Below are 22,600 nucleotides of genomic sequence, written 5' to 3'. Positions count from 1 at the left end.
CACCGTATGCAGTGACCATACTCGGTATATAAGAATTCTAAGAAGATTTTTCGGTGTTAAAAAGTCGTCTTATACGCCGTAAAATACGTGTATTCCCTAATTTTGCCATAGGAATCTTTCTCCTCACTCTTATGTCAACATCCTGTCCTATTTCTGACAAAAAAAAGAGTCAAAGGGGTTAGGTATATTTAGACAGTCAGAATGTAATTTCAGCTAGTCATTTATAAGAGGAATGTAGACATATCCATGGCTATGTTCCACAGGTTTAGAATGCACAAAAAAGCCTCATGACTGAACAAAAAGAGAAAGGCCGAGAAGTATGTAAAATAGAAACTTGTGTAACCTGCTCATAGCAATCCAATAACCAATCACAGCTCAGTTTTCAGCTCTGGTAAAATGAAAGCGGAGCTGTTATTGGTTGCTGTGAACACTTCATATTTACACGGTTTAATCAGAGACAATAATCTTTTCCAGCAAAGTAAAATAAAGACAAGCAGATATATTTTCATAAACTTACCATGCCGCCACAAAGACTTAAGATAGCTGCATGTGTCTCCAGACCATTGACATGCCCACTGTAGAAACAATGTTTGAGGTCTGAGAAGTCGAGTTGAGTATGGCTTTGGTTTCCAATATGGATAACATTGTAAGAATCCGCAATAAAGCTTGCATCATTGGTAAGGTTAAAATGGAAGAGCTGGCCATAGGCAGCAATGTGATAATAATAGGTCCTGTTTACAACAGGGTGTAATATTTGAGGCTCTAGGCTCCTTTTCTTTCTTCTGAAGTGTTGATTGGGAGGGAGCACTTGTCCAAAACTGTCTACTCGAGATGGTACGACAATCTCATATGATGAAAGAGTTTTCACAAAACTTGCTGCAAAACAACAGAGTGAATTTGAAATGACCTCATACAGTGATGTGTACAAACATTCAGAAAACGCAGCTGTGTTACACTGTTTAACTGCAACATTAGTGTTACGCAAACTTTTTAAACCTTCGGGCTTGGCCAAACCAGCATTTGAATCCCACTGCCTGGAAAAATTGGATGCAGCCCTAGGGCTACCAGGAATACAAGGATATAGCATATGGCTGTATGCAGGTTTTCCACAACTCCCTAGGGCTGTATGTTTTCTGTTTTTGTGCCTGTTGGTTTCATATAAATGGTAAAAACTTGCCTTTCTTCAGGGAGAAATATTTCTAATTGTTTGTCATAAAGGGTATTACTTTATTTGATACACTATGATAATGTGCATTATTTAACGCATGGTGCTTTTGATTTTATATGTTATTTGCTGTTATCCATGCACATCAGCATACATTGTTGTATATACTGTAGGTGGAGGTAGTACCCACAAACTGATACACCTTTATTGACACAGTTGTCATCACAATGTAATATAAACCTGAAGCTGTGGATAAATCAACTGTGACATTAGGTTGGACATTCTCCATTTCTCCAACCTAGTTGGCATAATATGGTTGACATTATGATTAATGATACTTCACTTGCTCCAAATATTCTTGTTATGATGGAATTGATACACAGTCTTCCTTCTTGAAAGTAATTTCAGGACTTTACAACCCCATACATCAGATATGGACTTAAACTGTGCTCACTCAGATCTAATACGGTGCTGTACAGACACATCATAGGCCACCTACAACTCCAAAGTATGCTGCACATGATTCCTAGTGCCATTGCATTTCTTTTATTTACAATTGCAGTACTGTTAAACCAACCATGCACTATTTTATTATAAATCTTTTCTCATATAGTTCTCATATATTCTATCACATTAGTATTTAAAACCTTCACCACTATATGTATGAAATAAATGCTGAGGTCATGTCAGTATTTTCCACTGTTCAGATGTGGTATTAGCAAAGGTGTCAGCAACAGACACCAAGCACTGAGCACCTTCCAGAGGAAGTTCAGCAGAGGTCATAATACGGTGTTCTGAAAAGTGATCTGACAAATAAAAAAGGTTCTCTTATTCCTAATATGTCCAGGAAGTTATGTGAAGAGTTCATTACAGTATTTGCAAAAGAGTTATTTAATAATGACCCTATTTGACCCTATTCCCTTACACCTCCTCCAGCTCCTCTATCCCGCTGTCCCAACTCATCTCACTAAAATATTCAATTTCTCCCTCTCCTCTGGGATCTTTCCTTCCTCCTTCAAACATTCTGTAATAACCCTGTTACTGTAAAATCCTTCTCTAGACCCATCCTGTCCAGCCAACTATCGACCTGTCTCCAATCTCTCCTTCATCTCTAAACTCCTAGAACGTCTATTTTCGCCTAACTCGCTATCTCGCCGATAACTCTCTTTTTGACCCACTACAGTATGGTTTTCGATCCCCTCACTCAACTGAAACTGCTCTCACCAAGGATCAAACTGGTCTCCTGATCCCACTGGATCTTTCAGCAGCGTTTGACACTGTTGACTACCAGCTCCTCCTCCACATGCTCTGCTCCCTTAGCCTCAAGGACTCCATTCTCTCTTGGTTCTCTTCCTACCTCTCTGACCACTCCTTCATCGTAACCTTCTCTGGCTCTACTTCTTCTCCCTTATCTCTTACTGTTGGAGTTCCCCAGGGATCAGTCCTGGGTCCCCTCCTCTTCTCCCTCTATACAGCCCCTATTGTGACATCACCCCTGCCTTCCTGCTAAATACTAGAGACTGTCTATCCACTCTCTCTAACACTATGATCTCTCTAGTTCTCAAACTCAACCTTTCTAAAACTGAACTTCTTGTATTCCCTCCCTCTAACCAACCCAAACTCGACATCACACTATCAGTCTGTAGTACTAGCATAACTCCTGAGTAGAGATGAGCGAACCGGGTTAGGGATCGAGTCCATCTGAACCCGATCGTTCGGCATTTGATTAGCGGGAGCTGCTTAAGTTGGATAAAGCTCTAAGGTTGTCTGGAAAACATGAATACAGCCAATGACTATATACATGTTTTCCACATAGCCTTAGGGCTTTATCCAAGTTCAGCAGCCACCGCTAATAAAATGCCGAAAGTTCGGGTTCGGATGGACTCGAGCATGCTCAAGGTTCGCTCATCTCTACTCCTAAGCATCAAGCTCGATGTTTGGGGGTTATGCTAGACTCAGATCTATCTTTTACTCCCTATATCCAAGCTCTTGCACGCTCCTGTCACCAACACTTTAAACATCTCCAGAATCCGACCATTTCTCACCACTGACACAGCTCAGACTTTTAGGGTGTTATTACACGGGCCGATGAAGGCCCGATAATAACTGTAAACTGGGCCTATTATACGGCCCGATTATCGTTTAACAAGGGCTGCAGGGACATCATTACCGATGCCCTTGCAGCCCTTGTTTAACTTTATACATTAACTGTCCAGGCTGCAGGGCTCCTCTTGCGGTCTTCTCCCCGAGTCTCGCGCACTCCAGCTTCAGAGCGGCCTGTCTCAGCTGACAGGCCACTCAGCCCATCACCGGCTGCGGCGGTCCCAGCCAGTGATTGGCTGAGCGGCCTGTCAGCTCAGACAGGCCACTCTAAAGTTGGAGCGCGCGTGACCCAGGGAGAAGACCGCAAGAGGAGCCCTGCTGCCTGGATAGGTAATGTATATCGTCAGCCACAGGCCGCGCACCGCTATTACACGTAGCGACACGCGGTCGGCGCCCAACAATTATAGATTCAAACCTATATCAACGATCAGGCGATTATCGTTCCGTGTAATAGTACCCTTACTGTCGCCCTAATCTTGACTACTGTAACTCCCTACTAATTGGTCTTCCTTTCTCTAAGCTCTCCAGTCTCTCCAGCCAGGCTCATCTTCCTCTGCAGCCATTACACTGAAGTCTCCCCCCTGAGTCAGTCACTGCACAGGTTACCTATTAAAGGAGAAGTCTGGGAAAAAATTTTACTAAAGTATTGCATTGCCCCCCAAAATTTCCCAATACAATACAAATTCCCAATATACACTTATTACGGGAAATTCTTATAAAGTGCCTTTTTCCCTGCACTTACTAATACATCAAGGCTTCACTTCCTGGATAAAATGGTAATGTCACGACCCGACTCCCAGAGCTGTGCGGGCTGTGGCTGCTGGAGAAGATGATGGCAGAGGGATGCTCAGTGTCCCTCCAGTGCCCTGTGTCCCCAGTGTCCCTCTGCCGTCATCCTCTCCAGCAGCCACAGCCCGCACAGCTCTGGGAGTCGGGTCATGACATTACCATTTTATCCAGGAAGTGAAGCCTAGATGAAGAAGAAAGTGCAGGGAAAAAAAGCACTTTAGGTGCATTTCCCATAATAAGTGTATATTGGTAATCTGTATAAATTTGGAGGGGAGGGGGGCAATACAATACTTTAATAAAAATTTTCGCCTGACTTCTCCTTTAAGTCTAGAATTCAGGTAAAACTCCTTACCCTCACACATAAAGCTCTCCATAACTCTGCATCTCCATACATCTCCTCCCTCATCTCCACCTATCATCCTTCTCTACGCTCTTCTAATGATCTCACACTTACATCTTCCATAATGACAACCTCCCACTCCCACCTCCAAGAATTCTCTTGTGCTGCACCAGTTCTCTGGAATGCCCTAGCAAAAGACCTCAGACTTATTTCTAGCACCCACAGTTTCAAGCATGCTCTGAAGACTCATCTCTTCAGGCGCACTTATGACATTCCCTAATCTTGTTCCCCCTTTTGTTGTCTCCTCACTTTCTACTATATCTTCGACAGTTCCATGAACTTTATATGTTTTACCTTTAACAAGACATTGGCGTGAAACTGGCTTATCGAGCTCCTTCTATGTACAATGGCTGGACCAGGGGCAAATAAAGCACTTGTGTCTCTGTCACCCTCAGTTCGTAGTCTGTGCGCTCTTGCGAGCAGGTCTCCTATTTATGATATATTTTTATTTATTCTAATTTAATTTTATCATATGTAATTGTAACCTCTTTACTGTGTATAAAAAAAGCACTGCGGAATTTGTTGGTGCTATACAAATAAATATTATTATTATAAATATTATTATTATAATTAAAAAATAAGGACATTGGGCAGATTTACTGATGTAAATGTGTCAGAATTAAGGCTTAAATGTTGCAAGCAACTGTATTAGATATTTTGTCCACCCTATTAGACTCCAGTGGTCCAAGTCCCCATGCAGGTTTTACCAGACATGCTGTTCTACCATCCAGGGGCGTAACTAGAAATGGCTGGGCCCCATAGTGAACTTTCCAAGGCCCCCCCCCCCCACACACACACACACACACACTTCCCGGCTACTAGGGAAGAAATGGGCGTGTGGTTTCGGCCACATACATTAGCTGAATCTTTCTTTTTCTGCATGGTTTTTAAATGCTTAAAATACATAAACAAGTTTGCACATTAAATGATCTGCATATTGTCTGTAGCGATTCTCGCCATAGGATTGGTAGGTAAAAGCTTCAGACAATGCACATTTAACATATACAGCCATACCAGACCTAATGAACAATTCCGCCATACTGTGACTGTATAATACCACCATACCAGACCTGAACAATACCGCCATACTGTGACTGTAGAACACATCCATACCAGACCTGACCAATACCACCATAATGTGACTGGATAACACTGCCACACCAGACCTGACCAATACCATCATACAGTGACTGGATAACACCACCATACCAGACCTGACCAATACCACCATACTGTGACTGGATAACACTGCCATACCAGACCTGACCAATACCACCATACAGTGACTGGATAACACCGCCATATCAGACCTGAACAATACCGCCATACTGTGACTGTATAACACATCCATACCAGACCTGACCAGTACCGCCATACTGTGACTGGATAACACCGCCACAACAGACCTGACCAATACCACCATACAGTGACTGGATAACACCACCATACCAGACCTGACCAATACCACCATACGGTGACTGGATAACACTGCCATACCAGACCTCACCAATACCACCATACTGTGACTGTATAACACATCCATACCAGACCTGACCAATACCACCATACTGTGACTGGATAACACCGCCATACCAGACCTGATACCACCACACTGTGACTGGATAATACCACCATACTGTGACTGGATAACACCGCCACACCAGACCTGACCAATACCACCATACTGTGACTGGATAATAACACCATACCAGACCTAAACAATACAGCCATACTGTGACTAGATAATACCACCATACCAGACCTGAACAATAGCGCCATACTGTGAATGGATAACAGCCTGGTACTGCACTATATATCCTGTCTGGCACTGCACATGTGTGTATATGTAGATAGATAGATCCAGCCCGGTACTGCATGTACAGTATATATCCTGTCTGGCACTTCACATGTATACTGGTACTGCACGTGTATATATATATCTATATCCCGCCTGGTACTGCATGTATATATCCTGTCTGGCACTGCACGTGTGTGTGTGTGTGTTTGTGTATATATATATATATATATATATATATATATATATATATATATATATAGTACTGCATGTATATATCCTGTCTGGCACTGCAAGGAAAAATGGGACAATTCAAATTATTCTATGATTGTATGTAGGGTGACTATAATGCAGTCCTACAGGAGCATAGACATGTTCATTCAGGAATGAAACATTCAAAAGTTTGGACAGTCACACATGCGGTAATACCAAATATGTTTTTTTTTTATTCATTATCGAAAAAGTCCTATTCTACTATTCTACAGAATTAAAACTGCTATATGTATTTTTCACAAGCAAAGAAATGCAAGCATTTAGGAAAGTTATGATGGGTACGTAACAAATAACATTTTTCAATACTACTATGAGATATTCCAAATCATTCCTTACATGTTGGGCAGATTTATCGAATTGGTCTAATAATAAACCAGTTTTGTTACCCCTTGTATCCAATCAAAGCAAATCTGCCAAAGCGGCTTTACAAATAAAGGCTTTGCTGTGATTGATTAGGGACAGCAAAGACAGTTTTAGGCTATGCCCACACAACGTATAACACCGTCCGTTGCATAGCGCGTTTCTGCAACCGATATTGCTGTATTGGCTGCAGGAACATTATTTTTTTACAACTGAATTGCAGGCACTGTTGGGTGGGCCCGCAAATCAATTAACCATTGACTACAATGTAAAGTACAGCCGCGGCCACCAATACAATTAGCTTTACATTATATAGCTATAACTGCGGCTGTCGTAGGAAGTCTCCTATAAAATTGTTAAAGGGGTATCACCATCTCAAATAATCAACTTATACTTGTAGGGCTGAGGTGAGGTCTCCTGCACTGCAAGAAATTCGAGATCCAGTGGGGCGTGCAAAGAAAATCATATATTTTAAAGGCTGAAAAGAGAGTTAGCAATCCTCTCAGTGTAAACACACCATTAGGGAAACCATGAATTTAGAAGAAGCTACTCAAGAACAATCCATGGCAGATGAAAAGTTTGGTGGCTTGACAGCAAAAAATTATACGGGAAAATTTTTATCAATTTACATTTATCTTTTGACATAGAACTTTTCTAAAGTTTAAACCTCTCAAGTCTGTCCTCAGAATAGTTCTATTGGTATGTACATTTTCAGTGCCTTGTCTAATTTAACAAATGCGACTTCTTTTTTTTTTTTTTTAAATGATTTAAAAGTCACTCCACAATTACATATTTATGGTGGGTTCACACGTAATGGAATTGCAGCTGATTTCACGCTGTGAGTATGTAAGTGGCATCCCGCTTAACCCCCCACAGCCCGGTGCACACATTACAGGGTTTAAGCTCCGGCTTGCTTCAGGGGCACAAGGTGTCTGGACGTCCCGCTCAAGCAATCAGTGGCTGCGGTGGGGCAGCACACCGTTTGGCTGAGCAGGATGTCCAGATGCCGGGAGCCAAGCAGGAACGCAAACCCAGTAATGTGTGCACCAGGCCGCGGGGGGTTAAGGGGGATGCCACTTATATACTCACAGCAGGATGACCTTCCCTCAGTAATGGTACTTTTACACGGATCATAATTCGCCCGATCGCACGATTAACGATTTTGAATGAACGATTTTTTTTTATAATGATCAGCGTTTAGTCGTTTTCCGATCGTTTAAGCCTATCTCACACATAGGTGAAATCGTTGAAAGACTGTTTACACTGAACGATCTGCGAATTTTTTGCGAACGATCAACGATGATTTGTGAACATGTTGAAAGATCAAAATGAACGATTAATCGCTTGTCGTTTGATCGTTCGCTGCGTTTACACGTACGATTATCGTTCGAATTTGATCGTTATCGTGCAAATTTGAACAATAAATCGTTCCCTGTAAAAGGACCATAAGAGAATTCAATTGGTCTTCCAGAATGAGAATGAACTGGAACACACAGCCAGGGCAACTAAGGAGTGGCTCTATAAGAAGCATTTCAAGGTCCTGTAGTGGCTTAAACAGTCTCCAGACCCGAACCCAATAGAAAACCTTTGGAGGGAGAGGCTGAAACTCAATGTTGCCCAGCAACAGCCCCAAAACCTGAAACATCATCTGAAGAAGATCTGTATGAAGGAGTGGGACAAAATCCCTGAAAACTCTTCTCCTCACAGTGTGGACTGAAATAAAACAGTAACGCTCTTGTAGCAGTTTGAAACTTGAGCAGGTTCAGGTTAAGATTTTACTTAGGAATAGTAATTTGTAGGGTTAGGTATAGGTGTGCCTCGCAAGAACAGATGTAGGAGATGTTACTCTGGCTGAAGCCAGACCTAGACAGTTTGGTAATATAGCCAGCAGGAGCAGAGCTGGGAGATGCACACATGTTGCTGACTTGGGCACATTCTGTGCACAGTCCATATATAAAGACAGTTTACAATGGGAATGGATTATTGGGACTCCCAGCACCATGTACCATTATGATGCCAAAACAGTTTAAGGCTATGTTCACACAACGTGAACATCCGGACGTTCCGTGACCCGGCCTCTGCCCGGATCATCGTGGCCGGTACTTAAGTACCGGCTGGATGATCTGTCCGGCCGCAGAGCTGATGCGGGCGCATCAGTGCGTGCCCGCATCAAAGCTTCCCCCTGCACACTATGGAGCGAGTGGCCCGAGCCGCTCGCTTCATAGTGTGAACTGACAGGGTTTCCTACGGCCGCAATTCATTGAATTGTGGCCGAAGAAAACTGACATGTCAGTTATTTGCGGCCCCGTACAGGATCCCGGCCGGAGCGCATACGATGTGTGTACGCTCCGGCCAGGATCCCATTGAAAGTAAGGCATTGTTCCACCGAGCCAAAAGTACGGCCATTGCTGCCATCGGCAACAAAGGCCGTACTTTTACGTAGTGTGAACATAGCCTAAATCTTTAGGGTACTGTATTGAAACAGACAAGTGGCTGTGTGATGCTGAGAGTTCCGATTATCAATTCTATTGAACACTGCCTGTAAATAAACGGATTGTGGGAATCAGGCCTAACAATGTCTAGTTTAGGTCCACCCCTTTTGGGCTAATGGGGGTTAGATTAGGGACTCCTTCCACAGTACCTAACACGTTTCTATGAGAAACAATGTAGGCAAGTCTTGTTACCAAGGCATCATTAACCTGTTGCACAGAATATGCAAACATTAAAGGGGTACTCCAGCAAAACCTGTTTTCTTTCTAATGAACTAGTATGAGAAAGTTATACTGATTTGAAATTTACTTTTATTTAAAAACTGGAGTATTTCAGTACTTTTCAGCTGCTGTATGTCCTGCAGAAAGGGCTGTCTGTCCAGTCTGAGACAGTACTCTCTGCTGACACCTCTATCCCTGACAGGAACTATATAAAGCAGTAGCAAATCTCCATAGAAAACTTCTCCTGCTTTGGACAGTTCCTGATACGGACAGAGGTGGCAGCAAAGAGCACTGTGTCAGATTGGAAAGAATACACCTTTTCCTGCAGGACATACAACAGTTGATTTGAAAGAAAATTATTATCACCAGAGTATCCCCTTTAACCCTTACCCTACTGTTTCCTGTGTGCGTTGAATGCAATAAAATATAAAAGGAAAATTTTACAGGTAGACTTACAGTATCCCATAGGGCTACCAAGGATGGTCTATAGTCTTATAAAAACTTGTTGATGAATAGCAGCTGGAAAACAGGTACTGAGACACAACAGGGGTAGTAGTACACTGGTGACCGAAACAGGAGTAATTGTGCAGTAAGGTGATTGAAAGGAGTAGTAGTACAATGGTGACTGGCAGAGGAGTTGTAGTACAGTGAAGTGACTGACATGGCAGAGCAATAAAACAGTGAGAAGGCACTACAGCCAAGGGCTAATGGCTCGAGATACAGTGAGACTCTATAGATATCACACAATATCTCTAGTAACACACAACTCTACTGCACTGATGGTAGCTCTAAGCTCTGCTTTCCTCTCATACCCTACGCCACTGAACTCTGTCTTGCCATGAAAACTGATTGTATGCAGCAACTACAAAAAAACTATACAGAGGACATTTCCTGTACATTCCCTGGAGACTTATTTCCAACATTTCTTTATTTCTCAGCCTCATGTAAAGGTGGCAGAGCCAAGCGGCTTAAAGGGAACCTGTCACCCCCCGTGCCGGGGTGACAGGCTCCCGACCCCCCGTTAGAGCCCCCTATACTCACCTGATCCCACCGGGTCCCGCTTCTGGAGATGGTCGGGTCACGGAGATCTCAGCCGCTGCAGCCCGGCGCGTGCGCTCCTCAGATGAGTCCAACGCTCATAGAGACTGACGGAGCGCTGGACTCTCCTGTCATTCTCTATGAGTGTTGGACTCATCTGAGGAGCGCGCGCGCCGGGCTTCAGGCGCCGATATCTCCGTGACCCGACCATCTCCAGAAGCGGGACCCGGCGGGATCACGTGAGTATAGGGGGCTCTAACGGGGGGTCAGGAGCCTGTCACCCCGTCACCGGGGATGACAGGTCCTCTTTAAGTGCCACAATCTGGCACACATCCTAAATATGTGTACTTTTTTTTTCCACATTTATTACTGTATTGGGGGTTATGGGGATTTTCAGTGTTTTGTATTTATTTTTTTATTTGTGTGTTTTATATTTACTATTGTACTTTATTTTACTGTCCCACTAAGGGGACATCACTATTTATTTGCCCGATTACAGACACATTACATTGCAATGTAGATCTGTAGATCGCTTCCGAAAAGCCCCGAGGGGAAAAGAGGGAAGATTCTCCCCTTTTTTTTGCTCTATAGGTGCTGTGATCAGGCTGATCACAGCACCTACCCTATTTCCCCGAAAATAAGACATACTCTGAAAATAAGGCATAATAGAGGATTCACACGATAGCCTAAAATAAGGCACCCACCTGAAAATAAGGCATCCCCTCAACGTAAGACCCCCGCCGCCACCGGGGTTATGTCTGGTTATGCTGGTTTGTGATGACAACTACTGTACAGTATACAGTATAATAAATGTTAATATTTTTTTGTTTCTTTTTGTGAATTCTTTATGGAAAAATAAGACATCCCCTGAAAATAAGACAAAGCGCATCTTTGGGAGCAAAAATTAATATGACACTGTATTATTTATGGGGAAACACAGTATAGGGTTAACAGTTGCAATTTGCGTTCGGCATGGGTCGAGGCAGATGCGGTGGGTGCCCGCCTATCGCTGACAGCCAGGACCTGCCGCAGATAGCGTACAGCACAGATCGGACCCGCTGTTCTGCAAATGTGCGGTGAGAAAGTAGTCGCGCCGACGTGTGGAACGGGGCGCGCCTTCGTGAATCATGCTCAGGGTGGCATGATTACAGCCGAGGAACGCCCAGGGGACGCAGAGGACCACCCAAGGGACCGTGACTACTGGATAGCGGCTCAAGCCCAGATGACTACCTGGAGCTGATTTAAATCAGGGCTGTGGAGTCGGAGTCAAAGTTGTGGAGTCGTAGTTGGAGCTAGTTTTGGCTGGAGTCAGAGTTGGAGTCGGAGCTAGTTTTGGCTGGAGTCGGAGTTGTACCGACTCCGACTCCAGCTTTAAAAAAATCTTTAGAAAATGTAACATTGAATTGTGATATGAATTTTACAAGTTTTGCTCATGAATATATATTATGAGCAACATTCTAATAGGACTCTGGCCCTATTAGATAAGGGTGGTCGGGGGAAAGTTGTCGGTCACTATGTGGTAGTTTGTTTCTGAGCTGAAAGAGTCCATTGTGTGGCGGGAGATCTGTGCTGTTCTCTTCCTGGATGCTGGATGACTGTATATGAGCAGCAGTGTAATATGAAGATATCCAGTGTAATATAGAGGAGGAGGAGAAGACATAAGTAGTGTAGCAGTAACTTCTGTCCTCAATGTGGTGTTTTTCTTCAGTGTTCTATGGCTGCAGCTGTGTGTGTGTGTGCTATGGCTGCAGTAGGCTGTGTGTGTGTGCTATGACTTCAGCAGGCTGTGTGTGTGTGCTATGGCCACAGCAGGATGTGTGTTTGTGTGTGTGTGTGTGCTATGGCTGCAGCAGGCTGTGTGTATGTGTGCTATGGCTGCAGCAAGCTGTGTGTGTGTGTGTGCACTATGGCTGCAGCAGGCTGTGTGTATGTGTGCTATGGCTGCAGCAGTCTATGTGGGTGTGTGTGTATGCTATGGCTGCAGCAGGCTGTGTGTGTGCTATGGCTGCAGCAGATACAAATGTGAACAGCGCTCCATAGTGTGATTCCCACAAAACCAATTGGTAAGAGAGGAGAAAAAGGAGACTCTCACCTGTGGAGGTTGTGCAAATGCAAGGCACAACACTCAGCAGAAGCATGTAGATAGATGGACCGCAGCCACTCCCAAGAACCAAACTGGTTACCAGGGTCGGACTGGGCCACCGGGGGACCGGGGAAACCCCTGGTGGGCCCCGAGCAGGAGTAGGCCCCACCCCCCCCCCAGTCAGGGAAAACGCAGAGGGGGCCCCCAGGCCCCCCGTGCTCCTGGGGGGCCCACTCAGCCTCCGATTGCCGGCCCGCACCTTCCCTTTTAACTGCAAGCGATCGCAACGATCGCTTCGTTAAATCAAGCAGTGTTCCCATTGACAGGGCGAGAAGCCATAGGCTTTCCGCCCTGTCAATCACGCTTGTGACCGCAAGCAGCGTCTTGCTTGCGATCACAAGCGTGACGGTGCCGCCGCCACCCGGACAGATGAGCAGCTGCTTTTCCCGGCAGCGTCTTCCCCACTGAGCTCTGTGCGCGGTCCGGCAGCTGGGACTTCCGGTTCACGTAGCGCATACCGGAAGTTCCAGCCGCTGCGGCGCGTGCGAGCTCAGTGTTGATGGTGCTGCCCGGGACCAGGAGCTGCTCATCTGTCTGGGAAGAGAGGAGAAGAGACGCGCGACCGGCGGGGGAGCGTGGTGACAGGTGAGTTGGGTTTTGTTTTGTTTTTTTATCATAGGGGGGAGATGGACAACATGGGGGGGCTGGCTATGGGGGAGATGGACAACATGGGGGGGGCTGGCTATGGGGGAGATGGACAACATGGGGGGGCTGGCTATGGGGGAGATGGACAACATGGGGGGGGGCTGGCTATGGGGGGAGATGGACAACATGGGGGGGCTGGCTATGGGGGGAGATGGACAACATGGGGGGGGCTGGCTATGGGGGAGATGGACAACATGGGGGGGCTGGCTATGGGGGTGATGGACAACATGGGGGGGCTGGCTATGGGGGAGATTGACAACATGGGGGGGCTGGCTATGGGGGAGATGGACAACATGAGGGGGGCTATGGGGGGAGATGGACAACATAAGGGGGATATCTATATTGAAGGACAACATGAGGGGGCTATATATATGGGGGATGGAAAATATGGGGTGCCATTTATAAGGGGGACAACACAGGGGAGGCCATCTATAATGGGGACAACACAGAGGGGACCATATACTGTAAGGTATATATATATATATATATATATATATATGTATATTTACATACATACTAGAGATGAGTGAACCTTTGAGCATGCTGGAGTCCATCCGAACCCGAACGTTCAGCATTTGATTAGCGGTGGCTGCTGAACTTGGATAAAGCCCTAAGGCTATGTGGAAAACATGGATATAGTCATTTGCTGTATCCATGTTTTCCAGACAACCTTACAGCTTTATCCAAGTTCAGCAGCCCCAGCTAATCAAATGCCGAGAGTTTGGGTTCGGATGGACTCGAACCCGAACCCGGTTCACTCATCTCTAATACATACATAGTGTCAGGGCTGCCTACTAAAGAGGGTGTAAAGGGGCCAATACAGATGTGCAGTGTGTATAGAGATGAGGATGGTGCCAGAGTGAGGAGCCTAATATGTCTGTCTGGCAGATTCTGTGGCTTCGTGGCTCGGAGAAGTTCTCATAATGGCCCAGGGCAGATGGAGAAGAAGATGAAAATGGAAGAACTCTGATCAGAGAAGACGTCCCCTGTGAGTTACCTGATATATTTGCACTGTAATGTATATGGAGTACAGAACCTGTGTACAGCTGCATCCACCTCTATATGACTGGATGAGATGATGGTGATCTGTGTACAGTGAATCTTATTCAGTAGCAGTGTTAGTGTGTTAGTCAGTATGTGGTGGTGTTAGTCAGTATGTGGTGGTAATATTTGTTGCTTGTATTCCGGTACTGTGTTTTATTGGTCTTAGTATACTGGATTTGGTCAGTAACAATATAGTGATGGTATTGGTTGTGGTGTGGCGGTAATATTTCCCCCTTGTATACTGGTATTATTGGTAATATTGGTATACAGGATTTGGTCAGTAACAGTATGGCGGTAATATGTATGTGATAATATTTCCCCCTTGTATACTGGTATTATTGGTAATATCACTCTCAGTATACAGGATTTGGTCAGTAACAGTATGGCGGTAATTGTGGCGGTAATATGTATGATGATAATATTTCCCTCCTATATACTGGTATTATTGGTAAAATCAGTCTCAGTATACAGGATCTGGTCAGTAATAGTATGGCGGTAATATGTGTGGGGATATTTCCTGCCCTGCTGATTAGCAATCATTTGCAACACTACACTGCCCCATATCACACCGTGTTAATGTACCCTTATTAATGTTACCATAGATAAGTGCGGTGGCTGAAGGGTGGGCCCCAAGAATGATTTCCCCTGGTGGGCCCAAGGCACTCCAGTCCGACACTGCTGGTTACTATAGCAGAAAATACCTCCACTCCAAACCTTGGGTAACTTCGGGCGCAGGTCCAAGATGAGCATAGATTATATAAAAGGGTTAGATTTATTAAAAACACAACGCGTTTCGAAGTCGTACTGACTTCTTTCTCAAGTGTCTGCAGCTGGCTGCAGCAGGCTGAGTGTGTATGCTATGGCTGCAGCAGGCTGTGTGTGTGTGTGTGTGCGCGCTTTGACTGCAGCAAGCTATGTGGCTGTGTGTGTGTGCTACGGCCACAGCAGGCTGTGTGTGTGTGTGTATGCTATGGCTGCAGCAGGCTGTGTGTGTGTGTGTGTGTGTGTGTGCTATTGCGTGCCCCCACAGTGACCTTCTATATCAGTGTGTGACCTCTATATCACTATGTGTGACCCCTCTCTATATCACTATATGTGACCCCTCTCTATATCACTATGGCTGACCTCTATATTACAGGTATTGGGCATTGTTAGCAGTGTTTCTGTGTGTATGGTGAATATTTAGTTAGAAACATAGAAGATTTTCACCAGGAAAAGACCACCTGCTCCATCTAATCTAGTTGTGAGTAGTTCAGGACATGGAGGCTGGAGACTGGCTGCATCCACTGCACACACAGAGCAGAATCTGCTTTATATACAGTATTCCTTTATTCCCTCAGAAGTCGTCCCAGGATCATGTAGGACATTAGAGAAGCTGCTGAGCCAGTGTGATAAATAACTCCCCTGGTATATGACTGGCCATTTATGAAGGAGCAGGAGTCGGAGTTGGAGTCGGAGCTGCGGCTTACCGACTCCACAGCTCTGATTTAAATACAGCGCGCCAATTTAAAAAAGTGAGTTTTCGGCTCTTAAGTTTAATGGACGGAGGGTAGAAAAACAAGTGTGCTAGGTGATGTAACAGCACATTTTCATAGGTTAATAGGCAATTTTTAGGTAATTTGTTCCCTTTACGTATATCTCTTTGTTATTTTTATTGCAGCTTGGGCCACATATAAAGAATACCGTCCTGCTCAGACAACTTCTTTAAAATGCTAAATTCATTTGGCCCTGGCAATTGCTATGAGCAGTAAAACCAATCTATAGAATAAACAATTGAATTTTATGTTTCTTATAACTCCTGCTGGTGAACAACATAACAGCAGATAAGAAACCATATGTGGAAGCCACATACAGTATACCGGGGAGGAATGGGTTAAGACGTAGTTCTTATCTTCTCTGCTCCAGTCAGCCACTTGTGCTTTATAAGTTTACTCCTCCATACTCCCATGCTGCCCGGCATGTGTGATACCTCTGCTCCTGTCAGTGACTACATACAGTACCTCCTCCGCATGCTGCAGCTGCTGCACTGATACTGCTGAGCATAGGAACTGAGACTCAGCAGATCAGGCAGCCAGGCCTCTGAGATCCCTGTAGCTACACCACTGACATTGTAGGAGGAAACACTGGCAAATCCTTTCAACTATATCTCCAATGTCTTCTGCAAATGCATGAAGAGATCCTGACTGTTGTATCCTTATTTAACACAGACATACAGCACTACATAAGGAACTCCCTAGGAGTGAATTAGAACTTATGCACCCATACTGACTTCAAGGGGATCTTCACACACGTGGCAAATTTGTTGCAGAACTCTTCCATTCATCTGAATGGGCTTTGCAGAAATAAATGCACGTGCTGCAGAAGCAGACCCCCATAATGCAAGAAATAGATTTTTCACAGCAACAAATATTCAACATATTCTAAAATTAATACTGGCTGAATACTGGAAAACCCATCTTAAAGTGTGTCATTTGTAAAAACGTTTGACATGTTATCGCGAGGGTCTCACTCGTTAGATATAGGTGGGTTGGTCACGTGGCCTTAAGCTTCACTTCCTAGCTGTCTGCCTTATCCAACTGGTTACAGGAGTCTGACTCCATAGACTTACAATGGAGCTGGACCCCTTTAATGAGGCAGCTGGTTAGGTAGTGAAGCATGTGGTCATGCACTTCACCCAGATATAATTCATTATCAGAGTGTCTTAGGACTGAGACCCTACGGGGACACTAACACTGTAGACCTGGATTGAAGACCATGTTATCTAACATCCATGTTATGCAAGGTGGAAAGAACACAATGACCACACGACAACATAACAACACAGATCAATGGATGAAACGGACATTTGCACACGGCCAAGAACTGTCATCTTACTGCATATCTTCCTTCCAACTGCGATCAGGGGCATTGGGAATTGCTGGAAGGTTTATTGTAGCATGATGTAAATGTGACCTATTCCACACAGAGTTGTATGATCTCACATACAAGTTCAGGCGTGGAAAGCTAAGGTGAATTATTTTACTTAGGCTAGGTTCACACTGCGTTTTCAGCATCCGTTTAACGGATCCGTTTTTTTTAACGTCCAGAAAAATAGGGTCAGCAACGTTTTTTGGTCCGTTTTGGTCCGCCAAAAAAAACGGATCCGTTTTTTTTTATAATGGAAGTCAATGGAAAAACGGATGCACACAAATGAATCCGTTTTTTGCAATCCGTTTTTCATGCGTTTTTTGCAAAAAACGGATGCGTTAAACGGATGCTGAAAACGCAGTGTGAACCTAGCCTTAGTAACAAAGTCTTACAGTCTGGATTCAAGGGCATGTGGCACTGGTAACTTACACCACATTTATGAATGAATTATGCCACCTTCTGGGTCATCCAACCAGAGCTGTGACACTGAATCCATCAGAAGACTGGGCAGTGTTAGGGGAATCATGTGAGCCTGGCTTTATATGTATAGCTCCACCATGTACTGGAAAGTATGGCACACAGTCCAATTACATATGGGATACTTATAAAGTTGACATGTTACAGATATCCTATCAAATGTGTATACAGCCACAGGTCCTAAGAGGTGAGATGTGCAAAAGAAAGTCTAGAATTATCCACTGATCCGCAAGTGATCCATAACACCAGGATCTGAATTCAATGAATGGAGTCAGCAGTAAATGGGAAACTGACTTGATTTACTGATCTATACTGCTAGTCTATTCCCATATAAAATAGTTTCCCAGTGTTTGAATGGGTTTTGGTAAAACATCCACGACTCTTTTGCTGCCCTGCACAAATCCACTCAGAGAATCTGCAGCAGCTCTGCAACATGTGAACACAGCCTAACACACAGTGACAGTATTGCTATAGCTCCAGTAGCAGGCTAGTCTTCCTATAGGATAGGTGCCATCTACTCTGGTGACAGGCTGCCTGAGCACCATGTCAGGGATTAGTGATGTCCTGTGCCCCCTTCCATACATGTGTCTGTAGACCCCGGGTGGCTGCTGGCAGTGCCCATTCATCCCTCCCCCAGAGGTTAGTCCATGCTGTCATTACCTTGCTTGGGGTGCAGCCGGTGTTCCCAGGACTGTACGTGCAGGACGCAGAGGTGACAGACGAGCCCGGCCAGCCAGTGTGCCCCCAGCATGTTCCCGTGTGTGTGAGAGACGAGCAGGGCTCAGCTCCTCTCTCCCCTCACTCCCCTCCCTCACTCGCTCGCTCTCCCCCAGCCTGCGCCCCCGGCTTCCCTCACAAGTGCTCGGACTCTCCCTGTCTCTTCTGCCCCTCTCTATAGTCTCTCCAGTGCCGCCACCCTCGCATCGCTCCGTCCTTGTCCCTTCCTTGTAGTGTCTTCAGCTCCCACAGCTGGGACTAGTTGCTGGGAGAACATGAGTGTGAATCCACGGCTCTGTGCCAGCAACTGTGCTTCTCTGTCTCCTCTGACCGTCCCAGGACCCGACATCAAAGAGCAGAGCCCGCCTTCTGGCCAGCCCCTGACACCAGCCGACATCATAGCCCTCAGGCTGGAAGGAAGCCTAACCGGAGCGCACTGTAACTATAGGAGGTCGCAGCTGCAACTACTTCATCAAGGCTGCCTGCTGCTGCTGCTGCCTGGTCTGCTGAGACACAGCTCCTCTGCTCAGCACAATCTGTGCAGTCACTGACAGGAGCAGAGGCATCATACATCACCTGGATGGAGGAGGGATAGCAGGCTGCACTGACAGGAGCTGGGGCATCACACATCACCTGGATGGAGGAGGGATAGCAGGCTGCACTGACAGGAGCTGGGGCATCACACATCACCTGGATGGAGGAGGGATAGCAGGCTGCACTGACAGGAGCTGGGGCATCACACATCACCTGGATGGAGGAGGGATAGCAGGCTGCACTGACAGGAGCTGGGGCATCACACATCACCTGGATGGATGAGGGATAGGTGTCTGCACTGACAGGAGCAGAGGCATCCCACATCACCTGGATGGAGGAGGGATAGCAGGCTGCACTGACAGGAGCAGGGGCATCACACATCACCTGGATGGAGGAGGGATAGGTGGCTGCACTGACAGGAGCAGGGGCATCACACATCACCTGGATGGAGGAGTGATAGGTGTCTACACTGACAGGAGCAGGGGCATCCCACATCACCTGGATGGAGGAGGGCTAGGTGGCTGCACTGACAGGAGCAGGGGCATCACACATCACCTGGATGGAGGAGGGATAGGTGGCTGCACTGACAGGAGCAGGGGCATCACACATCACCTGGATGGAGGAGGGATAGCAGGCTGCACTGAAAGGAGCATCACACATCACCTGGATGGAGGAGGGATAGCAGGCTGCACTGACAGGAGCAGGGGCATCACACATCACCTGGATGGAGGAGGAATAGGTGGCTGCACTGACAGGAGCAGGGGCATCCCACATCACCTGGATGGAGGAGGGATAGCAGGCTGCACTGACAACAGGAGCAGGGGCATCACACATCACCTGGATGGAGGAGGGATAGGTGGCTGCACTGACAGGAGCAGAGGCATCACCTGGATGGAGGAGGGATAGGTGGCTGCACTGACAGGAGCAGGGGCATCACACATCACCTGGATGGAGGAGGGATAGCAGGCTGCACTGACAGGAGCAGGGGCATTACACATCACCTGGATGGAGGAGGGATAGGTGGCTGCACTGACAGGAGCATCACACATCACCTGGATGGAGGAGGGATACGTGGCTGCACTGACAGGAGCAGGGGCATCAAACATCACCTGGATGAAGGATGAATAGGTGGCTGCACTGACAGAAGCAGAGGCATGGCACACCACCTGGATGGAGGAGGGATAGGTGGCTGCACTGACAGGAGCAGAGGCATGGCACACCACCTGGATGGAGGAGGGATAGGTGGCTGCACTGACAGGAGCAGAGGCATGGCACACCACCTGGATGGAGGAGGGATAGGTGGCTGCGCTGACAGGAGCAGAGGCATGGCACACCACCTGGATGAAGGATGAATAGGTGGCTGCACTGACAGGAGCAGAGGCATGGCACACCACCTGGATGGAGGAGGGATAGGTGGCTGCACTGACAGGAGCAGAGGCATGGCACACCACCTGGATGGAGGAGGGATAGGTGGCTGCACTGACAGGAGCAGAGGCATGGCACACCACCTGGATGGAGGAGGGATAGGTGGCTGCACTGACAGGAGCAGAGGCATGGCACACCACCTGGATAGAGGAGGGATAGGTGGCTGCACTGACAGGAGCAGGGGCATTAACCATGACCTGGATGGAGGAGGGATAGGTGGCTGCACTGACAGGAGCAGGGGCATCACACATCACCGATATGGAGGACGGATAGGTGGCTGCACTGACAGGAGCAGGGGCATCACACATCACCTGGATGGAGGAGGGATAGGTGTCTGCACTAACAGGAGCTGGGGAATCATACATCACCTGGATGGAGGAGGGATAGCAGGCTGCACTGACAGGAGCAGGGGCATCACACATCACCTGGATGGAGGAGGAATAGGTGGCTGCACTGACAGGAGCAGAGGCATCATACATCACCTGGATGGAGGAGGGATAGCAGGCTGCACTGACAACAGGAGCAGGGGCATCACACATCACCTGGATGGAGGAGGGATAGGTGGCTGCACTGACAGGAGCAGGGGCATCACACATCACCTGGATGGAGGAGGGATAGGTGGCTGCACTGACAGGAGCAGAGGCATCATACATCACCTGGATGGAGGAGGGATAGGTGGCTGCACTGACAGGAGCAGGGGCATGGCACATCACCTGGATGGAGGAGGGATAGGTGGCTGCACTGACAGGAGCAGGGGCATCACACATCACCTGGATGGAGGAGGGATAGGTGGCTGCACTGACAGGAGCAGAGGCATGGCACACCACCTGGATGGAGGAGGGATAGGTGGCTGCACTGACAGGAGCAGAGGCATGGCACACCACCTGGATGGAGGAGGGATAGGTGGCTGCACTGACAGGAGCAGAGGCATGGCACACCACCTGGATGGAGGAGGGATAGGTGGCTGCACTGACAGGAGCAGAGGCATCAAACATCACCTGGATGGAGGAGGAATAGGTGGCTGCACTGACAGGAGCAGAGGCATGGCACACCACCTGGATGGAGGAGGGATAGGTGGCTGCACTGACAGGAGCAGAGGCATGGCACACCACCTGGATGGAGGAGGGATAGGTGGCTGCACTGACAGAAGCAGAGGCATGGCACACCACCTGGATGAAGGATGAATAGGTGGCTGCACTGACAGGAGCAGAGGCATGGCACACCACCTGGATGGAGGAGGGATAGGTGGCTGCACTGACAGGAGCAGAGGCATGGCACACCACCTGGATGGAGGAGGGATAGGTGGCTGCACTGACAGAAGCAGAGGCATGGCACACCACCTGGATGGAGGAGGGATAGGTGGCTGCACTGACAGGAGCAGAGGCATCAAACATCACCTGGATGGAGGAGGAATAGGTGGCTGCACTGACAGGAGCAGAGGCATGGCACACCACCTGGATGGAGGAGGGATAGGTGGCTGCACTGACAGGAGCAGAGGCATGGCACACCACCTGGATGGAGGAGGAATAGGTGGCTGCACTGACAGGAGCAGAGGCATGGCACACTACCTGGATGGAGGAGGGATAGGTGGCTGCACTGACAGGAGCAGAGGCATGGCACACCACCTGGATGGAGGAGGGATAGGTGGCTGCACTGACAGGAGCAGAGGCATCAAACATCACCTGGATGGAGGAGGAATAGGTGGCTGCACTGACAGGAGCAGGGGCATTACACATCACCTGGATGGAGGAGGGATAGGTGGCTGCACTGACAGGAGCAGAGGCATGGCACACCACCTGGATGGAGGAGGGATAGGTGGCTGCACTGACAGGAGAAGAGGCATCAAACATCACCTGGATGGAGGAGGAATAGGTGGCTGCACTGACAGGAGCAGAGGCATCACACATCACCTGGATGGAGGACTGATAGGTGGCTGCACTGACAGGAGCAGAGGCATCAAACATCACCTGGATGGAGGAGGAATAGGTGGCTGCACTGAAAGGAGCAGAGGCATCACACATCACCTGGATGGAGGACTGATAGGTGGCTGCACTGACAGGAGCAGGGGCATGAC

The 22,600-nt window shown here is 47.2% G+C and overlaps 1 protein-coding gene across 1 annotated transcript in view; it reads right to left on the bottom strand.

The window, feature by feature from the left end:
- The window catches only part of ADAMTS20 (ADAM metallopeptidase with thrombospondin type 1 motif 20), a 140,126-nt gene extending 121,525 nt beyond the window's left edge, over positions 1-18,601 (bottom strand). The window contains exons 1-2 of the mRNA XM_069975985.1: positions 18,511-18,601; positions 518-876 (exon numbers count right to left, since the gene is read on the bottom strand). Of these exons, the coding sequence (XP_069832086.1) occupies positions 518-876; positions 18,511-18,601 (450 nt within the window). The remainder of the gene's footprint in view (positions 1-517; positions 877-18,510) is intronic.
- Positions 18,602-22,600: the final 3,999 nt, after the last annotated feature.

This window comes from Dendropsophus ebraccatus, chromosome 1 (genome assembly GCF_027789765.1).
Source record: "Dendropsophus ebraccatus isolate aDenEbr1 chromosome 1, aDenEbr1.pat, whole genome shotgun sequence".
Classification (NCBI taxonomy): domain Eukaryota; kingdom Metazoa; phylum Chordata; class Amphibia; order Anura; family Hylidae; genus Dendropsophus; species Dendropsophus ebraccatus.
The sequence above is the reverse complement of the archived record's forward strand: the minus strand, read 5'-3'. Positions and strand labels throughout refer to the sequence as shown.